At 37.5% G+C, this 12765-nt stretch overlaps 1 protein-coding gene across 3 annotated transcripts in view; it reads right to left on the bottom strand.

Moving 5' to 3' along the window:
- Positions 1-12765, bottom strand: part of LOC127868404 (transmembrane channel-like protein 7) — a 98698-nt gene that overhangs the window by 3298 nt on the left and 82635 nt on the right. For all 3 annotated transcript variants that reach the window (XM_052410166.1, XM_052410167.1, XM_052410168.1), the window contains exon 16: positions 12386-12464. In XM_052410166.1, coding sequence (XP_052266126.1) covers positions 12386-12464 — 79 coding nt within the window. The remainder of the gene's footprint in view (positions 1-12385; positions 12465-12765) is intronic.

Genomic DNA, 12765 nt, shown 5'->3' with positions numbered 1-12765 from the left:
AACGTCTGTATGTTAGCTACCTACACACATATTGCCTCTGCAACTTGCTTCATCACTCATCAACGTCTGTATGTTAGCTACCTTCACACATATTGTCTCTGCAACTTGCTTCATCACTCAGCAAGGTCTGTATGTTAGCTACCTTCACAATATTATCTCTGCAACTTGCTTCATCACTCAGCAAGGTCTGTATGTTAACTACCTACACACATATTGCCTCTGCAACTTGCTTCATCACTCAGCAAGGTCAGTATGTTAGCTACCTTCACACATATTGCATCTGCAACTTGCTTCATCACTCAGCAAGGTCTGTATGTTAGCTACCTTCACACATATTGCCTCTGCAACTTGCTTCATCACTCAGCAAGGTCTGTATGTTAGCTACCTACACACATATTGCCTCTGCAACTTGCTTCATCACTCAGCAAGGTCTGTATGTAAGCTACCTTCACACATATTGCCCCTGCAACTTGCTTCATCACTCAGCAAGGTCTGTATGTTAGCTACCTACACACATATTGCCTCTCTAACTTGCTTCATCACTCAGCAAGGTCTGTATGTTAGCTACCTACACACATATTGCCTCTGCAACTTGCTTCATCACTCAGCAAGGTCTGTATGTAAGCTACCTTCACACATATTGCCTCTACAACTTGCTTCATCACTCAGCAAGGTCTGTATGTTAGCTACCTTCACACATATTGCCTCTGCAACTTGCTTCATCACTCAGCAAGGTCAGTATGTTAGCTACCTACACACATATTGCCTCTGCAACTTGCTTCATCACTCAGCAAGGTCAGTATGTTAGCTACCTACACACATATTGCCTCTCTAACTTGCTTCATCACTCAGCAAGGTCTGTATGTTAGCTACCTACACACATATTGCCTCTGCAACTTGCTTCATCACTCAGCAAGGTCAGTATGATAGCTACCTACAAACATATTGCCTCTCTAACTTGCTTCATCACTCAGCAAGGTCTGTATGTTAGCTACCTACACACATATTGCCTCTGCAACTTGCTTCATCACTCAGCAAGGTCTGTATGTTAGCTACCTTCACACATATTGTCTCTGCAACTTGCTTCATCACTCAGCAAGGTCTGTATGTAAGCTACCTACACACATATTGCCTCTGCAACTTGCTTCATCACTCAGCAAGGTCAGTATGTTAGCTACCTACACACATATTGCCTCTCTAACTTGCTTCATCACTCAGCAAGGTCTGTATGTTAGCTACCTACACACATATTGCCTCTGCAACTTGCTTCATCACTCAGCAAGGTCTGTATGTAAGCTACCTTCACACATATTGCCTCTACAACTTGCTTCATCACTCAGCAAGGTCTGTATGTTAGCTACCTTCACACATATTGCCTCTGCAACTTGCTTCATCACTCAGCAAGGTCAGTATGTTAGCTACCTACACACATATTGTCTCTGCAACTTGCTTCATCACTCAGCAAGGTCAGTATGTTAGCTACCTACACACATATTGCCTATCTAACTTGCTTCATCACTCAGCAAGGTCTGTATGTTAGCTACCTACACACATATTGCCTCTGCAACTTGCTTCATCACTCAGCAAGGTCAGTATGATAGCTACCTATAAACATATTGCCTCTCTAACTTGCTTCATCACTCAGCAAGGTCTGTATGTTAGCTACCTACACACATATTGCCTCTGCAACTTGCTTCATCACTCAGCAAGGTTTGAATGTTAGCTACCTTCACACATATTGTCTCTGCAACTTGCTTCATCACTCAGCAAGGTCAGTATGTTAGCTACCTACACACATATTGCCTCTGCAACTTGCTTCATCACTCAGCAAGGTCAGTATGTTAGCTACCTACACACATATTGCCTCTGCAACTTGCTTCATCACTCAGCAAGGTCTGTATGTTAGCTACCTTCACACATATTGTATCTGCAACTTGCTTCATCACTCAGCAAGGTCAGTATGTTAGCTACCTACACACATAATGCCTCTCTAACTTGCTTCATCACTCAGCAAGGTCTGTATGTTAGCTACCTTCACACATATTGCCTCTCTAACTTGCTTCATCACTCAGCAAGGTCTGTATGTAAGCTACCTACAAACATATTGCCTCTGCAACTTGCTTCATCACTCAGCAAGGTCTGTATGTTAGCTACCTTCACACATATTGCCTCTGCAACTTGCTTCATCACTCAGCAAGGTCAGTATGTTAGCTACCTACACACATATTGCCTCTGCAACTTGCTTCATCACTCAGCAAGGTCAGTATGTTAGCTACCTACACACATATTGCCTATCTAACTTGCTTCATCACTCAGCAAGGTCTGTATGTTAGCTACCTACACACATATTGCCTCTGCAACTTGCTTCATCACTCAGCAAGGTCAGTATGATAGCTACCTATAAACATATTGCCTCTCTAACTTGCTTCATCACTCAGCAAGGTCTGTATGTTAGCTACCTACACACATATTGCCTCTGCAACTTGCTTCATCACTCAGCAAGGTTTGTATGTTAGCTACCTTCACACATATTGTCTCTGCGACTTGCTTCATCACTCAGCAAGGTCAGTATGTTAGCTACCTACACACATATTGCCTCTGCAACTTGCTTCATCACTCAGCAAGGTCAGTATGTTAGCTACCTACACACATATTGCCTCTGCAACTTGCTTCATCACTCAGCAAGGTCTGTATGTTAGCTACCTTCACACATATTGTCTCTGCAACTTGCTTCATCACTCAGCAAGGTCAGTATGTTCGCTACCTACACACATATTGCCTCTGCAACTTGCTTCATCACTCAGCAAGGTCTGTATGTAAGCTACCTACACACATATTGCCTCTGCAACTTGCTTCATCACTCAGCAAGGTCAGTATGTTAGCTACCTACACACATAATGCCTCTCTAACTTGCTTCATCACTCAGCAAGGTCTGTATGTTAGCTACCTTCACACATATTGCCTCTCTAACTTGCTTCATCACTCAGCAAGGTCTGTATGTAAGCTACCTACAAACATATTGCCTCTGCAACTTGCTTCATCACTCATATCGGCTCCACATTAACTTGAAAACCACATGTCCAGTCAGACTGGTGCCATACAATTTCACTTGTCCTAATGGAAAAGTTACTTGTCCTGACCTTTTAAAGTTACTTAATATCCTATTTAACTTTTCAGTTAATATATATCATGTCTCATGTAAATAACGGTAGTAGCTGAGTGTGACTAGAAAAGTGTATTTTTGTCCCTTAGTCCTTCAGTATAATTACAACCAACCAATGATGCACAATTATTAATAATGTAAAGTCTCAGTCTATTACATATCACAAAACTGTTACATTTGCTATAGGAGCATCAATACTTTAACAGAAAAGTATTGTGTATACCTAACATATTCATTAATCAATTTGAATAGAACTTCAGAATTACCAGTCATGTCAATTGTTAACTATGTATAAAACAAGGGCTGTTTGTAAAACATGCATGCCCCCCATATGGGCTCTCCGTTGTAGTGAAAGTCATTGTGTGAATATGTTTTTTGTCACTGTGACCTTGACCTTTGACCTAGTGACCTGAAAATCAATAGGGGTCATCTGCCAGTCATGATCAATGTACCTATGAAGTTTCATGATCCTAGCCATAAGCGTTATTGAGTTATCATCCGGAAACCATTTTTATCATTTCGGGTCACCGTGACCTTGACCTTTGACCTAGTGACCTGAAAATCAATAGGGGTCATCTGCGAGTCATGATCAATCTACCTATCAAGTTTCATGATCCTAGGAATAAGCGTTCTTCAGTTATCATCCGGAAACCATTTTACTATTTCGGGTCACCGTGAACTTGTCCTTTGACCTAGTGACCTCAAAATCGATAGGGGTCATCTGCGAGTCATGATTAATGTACCTATGAAGTTTCATGATCCTAGGCATAAGCTTTCTTGAGTTATCATCCGGAAACCATTTTACTATTTCGGGTCACCGTGACCTTGACCTTTGACCTAGTGACCTGAAAATCAATAGGGGTCATCTGCGAGTCATGATCAATCTACCTATCAAGTTTCATGATCCTAGGAATAAGCGTTCTTCAATTATCATCCGGAAACCATTTAACTATTTCGGGTCACCGTGAACTTGTCCTTTGACCTAGTGACCTCAAAATTGATAGGGGTCATCTGCGAGTCATGATTAATGTACCTATGAAGTTTCATGATCCTAGGCATAAGCGTTCTTGAGTTATCATCTGGAAACCATTTTATTATTTCGGGTCACCATGACCTTGACCTTTGACCTAGTGACCTCAAAATCAATAGGGGTCATCTGCAAGTCATGATCAATGTACCTATGAAGTTTCATGATCGTAGCCATTAGCGTTCTTGAGTTATCATCTGGAATCCATTTTACTATTTCAGGTCACCGTGACCTTGACCTTTGATATAGTGACCTGAAAATCAATAGGGGTCAACTGCGAGTCATGATCAATCTACCTATCAAGTTTCATGATCCTAGGCATAAGCGTTCTTGAGTTATTATCCGGAAACCATTTTACTATTTCGAGTCACCGTGACCTTGACCTTTGACCTAGTGACCTGAAGATCAATAGGGGTCATCTGCCAGCTATTATCAATCTACCTACGAAGTTTCATGATCATTGGCATAAGCGTTCTTGAGTTATCATCCGGAAAAGATTTCACTATTTCGGGTCATTGTGACCTTGACCTTTGACCAAGTGACCTGAAAATCAATAGAGGTCATCTGCGAGTCATGATCAATCTACCTATCAAGTTTCATGATCCTAGGCCTAAGCGTTCTTGATTTATCATCCAAAAACCATTTTACTATTTCAGGTCACCGTGACCTTGACCTTTGACCTAGTGACCTCAAAATCAATAGGGGTCATCTGCGAGTCATGATCAATGTACCTATGAAGTTTCATGATCCTAGGCCCAAGTGTTCTTGAGTTATCATCCGGAAACCACCTGGTGGACGGAATGACAGACATGTGCAAAGCAATATACCCCCTCTTCTTCGAAGGGGGGCATAAAAATGTCTGAAATAAACCGCAAAAGAGAATGACATTGTTAAATCAAAATATAAGGGAACTAATCATAATGTTATATTTTCCACATCAAGTTTTGTTAATTCATACCAGCCACATTACTAGATCTCATGCTAGTTTATTAGAGAAAAAGAAGACCTTAAAGTTTTCACTTGTCTCTCTTTGCACTTACAGATTATTTGTTTACTTGTCTGAACAAACAGACTTCCATTAAATGTCGAGCCCTCATGCACATTACACTCATAACAACATGGTGTCAATAATCACCAGAAAATACAATAAATACCTCCATCCAATCTTATGTTTTTATCAACTAAATGTTTTATATTATAATTTACCTACTTAAACATTTACTGGTTTAAATTTACCTGCTCAAAAGACTGAATTTTGACATTTAAAGTGACAATTTGATGAAACAGAGAAATAAGATAAAAGTTAACAATTAACTCCTCATCACCTCATCCTAGGAAACTAATTAATAGTAGGTGATATAATTGTTGCTTCACATTTTAAATTTGTTGACCGATTAAAACATTTATGCAGTCTTGTAAAGTAAAAGAAAACAAGAGGGCCATGATGGCCCTGTATCGCTCCACTGTTTTCTTATGCGAAAAAAGCGTGCAATGCGCATGGGTTGAAGTGTACTCAAGCATGTGACTTTCACTTTCTATCCCTCGTCCCACTGGGCGCTTAGTGTTGGAAGGGTGAGCATTTTTATACATGGAAAACGCTACTACGGTGTTAACTAAACAGACTAAAAAGCCCGGGAATTGTCGCACAGGTCCTTTGCTTATAACGTAGGTTCATTTATCTCTCCAAAAGATATTGTCGTTCTTTCTATTTCACATATTTTTAGATGCTGAAGATCAAATCTACGCATGTTCTACAAGATTAATAAAAGTTACTTCATTCAATCATTAATACTTTTCCAAAATTCCAAAAAGTGTTTGTAGGTTTCAAAGTTTCTGTTACTTATATAGTTCATGACATATGCAAAATACCTTATGACGTAGATCACCTGAACTTTACCTCATTCTTGCGGCATTAGCAGGATTGTTAACGTGGTGAAGAAATTGTTTATTGTACAAAGAAGATATTTGCCTGAGGAAACATAAATTTACAAGTTTTTCAGGTTCATGAGGTGCCGAAAGGCAGTAAGAATGATAACTTTGTAGAGGTTGTTTGTTAAACAAAGTAAATGTTTATGAGACAAAAAATTGAATTATAAATCATCAAGATGTTGCGATCATGGCAACACTACTTGCATATGGCGTAAAGTTTAAAGAGATATCATGACAAACAATTAGCTTGACTTAACTTTCCTTTACTTTTTCCATCTGACATTCCAATAGACCATAACTCCTTCTGAAGAGTTTGTTTTCCTTTAGAAACAGGACTTCCGGTTTCAAAAAGGAGAAATTGCTCATCATGAGCATTTTCTCCTTTTATCACAATGATTTCTACCCCACCCAGCCAATTTATAAATAGTCCTTTACAATATTATTTCTCGTCTGCAATCTCTTTCAATTTGGGGCAGTCCAAAATGTGTCATTTGGTAAAGGGTTAACATTTATGGATAGTTAACATGTTGGTCTACCTTTCACGCTCGACATGTATGCATTTATCTCTTATAATTAAAAAGTTATTCCAAGTGTATTTTGATAAACTTTTAGTTTGAGAAGAAAATAAGTTATTCATCCCATAATGAATAAATAGCAAAAAAGCATAAACATGCAAAGTTCAACGACTTCCTGTGGCCATTTTTTTTTGACGAATTAAATATTCTTGAACAACTTTTTAATGGGAGCCTTCAAGGGATAAATTTGGCCCCAGGGGCATAATTTGAACAAACTTGGTAGAGAACTATATGATGTCACTACATACCAAATTTGGTAGCCCTAAGCCCAATGGTTATGGACAGGAAGATTTTTGAAGTTTGCACAAAAGAGGCCTTATTTAAGTGTATGTTCATTTTTGTGACCCCCGGGGCAGGGTCAAATTTTAGCCCAGGGGAATAATTTGAACAAATTTGGTAGAGGACTATAAGATGTCACTACATACCAAATTTAGCAGCCCTAGGCTCTATAATTATGAACAAGAAGATTTTTTAAGTTTGCACAAAATAGGCCTTATTTAAGCATATGTTCATATTTGTGACCCCGGGGCAGGGTCAAATTTGACCCAGGGGCATAATTTGAAAAAACTTGGCAGAGAACTTTAAGATTTTAATTTATACCAAGTTTGGTAGAAATAGGCCCAATGGTTATGGACATAAAGATTTTTAAAGTTTGCACAAAATAGGCCGAATATAAGCAAATGTTCAATTTTGTGACCCCTGTGGAATGGTCAAATTTGATTCCAGGGGCTGAATTTGAACAAACTTGGTAGAGGACTATTAGATGTCACTACATACCAAATTTGGTAGCCTTATGCCATACGGTATGGACATGAAGATTTTTAAAAGTTTTCACAAAATAGGCCTTATATAAGCGTATGTTCATTTTTGTGACCCCTGGGGCAGGGTCAAATTTGACCCCAGGGGCATAATTTGAACAAACTAAGTAGAGAACTATTAGATGTCACTACATACCGAATTTGGTAGCCCTAGGCCCTACGGTTATGGACAGAAAGATTTTTAAAGTTTGCACAAAATAGACTTTATATAAGCATATGTTCATTTTTGTGACCCTCGGGGCAGGGTCAAATTTGACCCCAGGGGCATAATTTGAACAAACTAGAGTTTTGTCACAGATGTGATGTATACCCCCATGTGCCGCATTGACACAGACTATTTTGCATGCTGTCTTCACAAAACAAGAGAATCAAATTTATGGCGATTTTTAAGAATTATAATGCCATTATCATTTATGGCCATTTTGACCTTAGCACTATTGAATTCTTGCGCATGACATGCCGTCCAAATTTATGGCCATTTTTTACTTTTGAACTCCAAGTAAGACCTAGACCTTGGAGTTATCGACATAATTCTTTCGCATGACACATCGCCCCATGATTGTGAACAAATGTACCAGGTATTTTTAAAATCTCACAATAAATGACATAGTTATGGCCCGGACAAGATCATTTATGGCCATTTTTTACCTTTGAACTCACAGTGTGACCTTGACATTGCAGATATCAACGTAATTCTTTCGCGCGACACACCGTCCAATAATGGTGAACAAATGTGCCAAATGACTTTAAAATCTCACAATGAACAACATAGTTATGGCCCGGACAAGCTCATTTATGGCCATTTTTGACCTTTGAACCCAAAGTGTGACCTTGACCTTGGAGTTATCGACGTAATTCTTTCGCGCGACACACCGTCCAATGATGGTGAACAAATATGCCAAATGATTTTAAAATCTCACAATGAACGACATAGTTATGGCCCGGACAAGCTCATTTATGGCCATTTTTTACCTTAGAACTCAAAGTGTGACCTTGACCTTGGAGATATCGACGTAAATCTTTCGCACAACACACCGTCCAATAATGGTGAACAAATGTGCCAAATGATTTTAAAATCTCACAATGAACGACATAGTTATTGCCCACACAAGCTCATTTATGGCCATTTTTAATCTTTGAACTCAAAGTGTGACCTTGACCTTGAGATATCGACATAATTCTTTCGTGCAACACACCGTCCCATGATGGTGAACAAAATTGCCAAATGATTTTAAAATTTTACAATAAATGATAAAGTTATGGACCGGACAAGCATTTGACCCTTGAACTCCAAGTGTGACTTGACCTTGGAGATATCGACATACTTTTTTCACGCGACACACCGTCCCATGATGGTGAACAAATGTACCAAGTTATTTTAAAATCTAACGATAAATGACATAGTTATGGTTCGGACAAACTTTCGGTTTAAAACACACTAAATGACCCCGTGACCTAGTTTTTGACCCGGCATGACCCATATTCAAACTTGACCTATACATCATCAAGATACAACTTGTAACCAAGTTTGGTGAAGATCGGATGAAATTTCGGGACAGATCGACAGACCAACCGACAGACCGACAAAGTGACTCCTATATAGCCCCCATTACCAATGGTAATGGGGGTATAACAAAGTAGAGAACTATTAAATGTCATTACATACCAAATGTGGTAGCACTAGGCCGAATGGTTATGGACAAAAAGATTTTTTAAGTTTGCACAAAATAGGCTTTATATAAGCATATTTTCAATTTATTGACCCCAGGGGCGGGGTCAAATTTGAACCCAAGGGCATAATTTGAACAAATTTGAAAGAGGTTCACCTCAGGAACATTTGTGAGAAGTTTTATCAGGATTGGACTTGTAGTTTAGGAGAAGATGTTAAAAGAAAAAGTTAACGCACGCATGCACGCACTACGGACACAGGACCATGACATAAGCCCCGCTGGCCTCTGGCCAGTGGAGCTAACAAAACAAAAGGTTATCTTCCTACAATGCTTCCATCAAAATTCAAGTTATGAAGCTGAAAACAGTTGTTCTATAATAAGTGATGGTGACCATGACCATGACCCAAATGGCCCCAATTCATTCCCTTGCTAACAGTGCATGTCAGTTGACCTTCAAAAAATACCTCTATCCATCCTAAAATTATTTACTGGAAAATATCTTTCTACTTATAGTAACAGCAGACTTGAGGCCATGACCAGAATGGCTTTTAATGCAATGCCAAAAACAATAACATATTAAAAACCCATGCAAGCTCACTATTTCATAACATTCATCAAGATTTCAATGCAAAGTAAACTTAGCAACCAGAAGTCACCTGTTTTCTGTTTTTTTCTTTTTGTTTTTTTACAGTGACCTCGACCTTGACACAAAATGCTCCAAATGCCATTACAAGCTAGGAATTCATGTAAGCCACATATAAACAAAATGTCAGCGCAAACCTTCATCAAAACTCAAGTTATTGAGTAGATACTATTTTTCTATTTTTAATATCAGTACTTAGCAAGCCTCACATACAATCACAATCCATCTCCATTAGAGTCTTTTTAATAAGATTTAGGTCATCCTGAAAAGCTTTTTAAGACCTAAAACAGAGTTAACGTTGTGTTTAATGGTGTATAAAATTACCTGGTTGCCTCTTGTATATACATTTATTAGCAAATATCTATTTGATCTAAGTGAAAATATACAATTATAATATTTGTGACTATAATGAAAACATAACAAAAAGGTCATTATTCCTTTCTCAACATCATCAATTTACTTGTCTCAATAATTTTCGCTTGACAAATGTAATTAAATGTATAGTACATGTGTTAAAAAACATGTGTTTACAGCATAACAGAAAAAGGATGGTGCCCATGGATTAAAACTAACAAGTTAAATCTTTTCATAAAATTGAAAGCTTTGACAAAAAGCCTTTTTTGTGTTACCTTAATTATAGGTAAGTCAGTTATGATCCAGTTATTTATACCAAGTATACATGATCTTTCTTTCAACAAATGAAAATATATATTATGGTGGTGTCTTATAAAACTAGAATAAAAGTTCAGAATATATGGTACCAAGTCATCAGCAATATAAGAGCTTTATACACCTGTTTCCTTTTTCTTATATAAAACTCATTGATGTTTCAAAGACAAACACTTGTGAGACATTCCCACTATTCTGTTCCGAGTTCTTCATACATGGTATAGACACTATTTGTTGTAGTGCAACAAGTCAAGTATAGACATTACTTGTTGTAGTGCAAAAAGTAAAGAATAGACACTATTACTGCAACAAGTAAAGTATAGACACTATTTGTTTTAGTACAACAAGTCAAGTATAGACATTATTTGTTGTACTGCAACAAGTAAGGTATAGACACTATTTGTTGTAATGCAACAAGTCACAGATAGACACTATTTGTTGTAGTGCAACGAGCCAAGTATAGAAACTATTTGTTGTAATGCACCAAGCCAAGTATAGATACTATTTGTTGCACTGCAAAACACCAAGTATAGACACTTTTTTGTACAGCAACAAGTCACATATAGACACTATTTGTTGAACTACAACAAGTCAAGTATATATGCGTTTTGTTGTACAGCACCAAGTCAAGTATAGACACTATTTGTTGTACTGCAAAAAGTCAAGTATAGACACTTTTTTTTGCAGTTAAACAAGCTAAGTATTGACACTATTTGTTGTACATATACTGCAACAAGTCAAGTATAGAAACTATTTGTTGCACTGCATCAAGTCAAGTATAGACACTATTTGTTGTACTGCAACACATCAAGTATAGACACTATTTGTTGTAGTACAACAAGGCAAGTATAGACACTATTGGTTGTAGTGCAACAAGTCAAGTATAGACACTAATAGATGTACTGCAACAAGTCAAGTTTAGACACTATTTGTTGTACTGCAACAAGTCAAGTATAGACATTACTTGTTGTACTGCAACAAGTCAAGTATAGACACTATTTTCTGTACCGCAACAATTCGAGTATAGAACTATTTGTGGTAGTGAAACAATTCAAGTATAGACACTATTTGTTGTATTTTAACAAGTTAAGTATATTCACTATTTGTTGTACTGCAACAAGTAAAGTAAAAACACTATTTGTTGTACTTCAACAAGTCAAGTATAGACACTATTTGTTGTACTTCAACAAGTCACTTATAAACTATTTGTTGTACTGCAATATGTCAAGTATAGACACTATTGGTTGTAGTGCAACAAGTCAAGTATAGACACTATTTGCTGTACTGCAACAAGTCAAGTATAGACAATATTTGTTGTACTGCAACAAGTCAAGTACTGCAACAAGTCAAGTGTATACACTATTTTCTGTACTGCATCAAGTCCAGTATAAAACTATTTGTGGTTGTGAAACAAGTCAAGTAATGACACTATTTGTTGTATTGCAACAAGTTAAGTATAGACACTATATGTTGTACTGCAACATGTCAAGTATAGAAACTATTTTTTTTAATACATTAAGTCAAGTATAGACCCTATTTGTTATACTGCAACAAGTCAAGTATAGACACTATTTGGTGAAGTGCAACAAGTCAAGTATAGACACTATTTGTCGTACTGCAACAAGTCACGTATAGACACTATTTGTTGTACTGCAACAAGTCAATGTGTTGGCACCCACTAAGTGTCAACAGCAACTTGGTCTTAATTGATTTTATTTCAGCGAAAATCTTTTATCTAATTTACACTTAGTTCGGCCAAATCTGCTATAAGTCACAAATAATAATTTCTGCAGCTTGTTAAATGTGCTTAACATGCAACGTTCTATGAAATGTGGCCTGATACTTGCACTCAAAAACAATATCTTGAAATTGATAAAAACAACATGTTTACCAGTTTCAGCTGATCACTGAGAATTTTCTCCCGATGTTTGAAGCCTCTGCCCAACAACCAGAAATAGTAGATCAGTAATCTGCAAAGTAGAGTTATACTGAAGAATCTGTCAACAAATATGTCATTAAATTAACATAATTTTCCTTTTAAACATTACTATTGATATAAAACAAACAAGGGCTGTTTGTAAAACATGCATGCCCCCCATTTGGGCTGTCAGTTGTAGTGGCAGCCATTGTGTGAATACGTTTTTTGTCACTGTGACCTTGACCTTTGACCTAGTGACCTGAAAATCAATAGAGGTCATCTGCCAGTCATGATCAATGTACCTATGAAGTTTCATGATCCTAGGCGTAAATATTCTTGAGTTATCATCCGGA

The sequence above is a fragment of the Dreissena polymorpha genome, chromosome 2, assembly GCF_020536995.1.
Source record: "Dreissena polymorpha isolate Duluth1 chromosome 2, UMN_Dpol_1.0, whole genome shotgun sequence".
In the NCBI taxonomy this organism is placed as follows: domain Eukaryota; kingdom Metazoa; phylum Mollusca; class Bivalvia; order Myida; family Dreissenidae; genus Dreissena; species Dreissena polymorpha.
The sequence above is the reverse complement of the archived record's forward strand: the minus strand, read 5'-3'. Positions and strand labels throughout refer to the sequence as shown.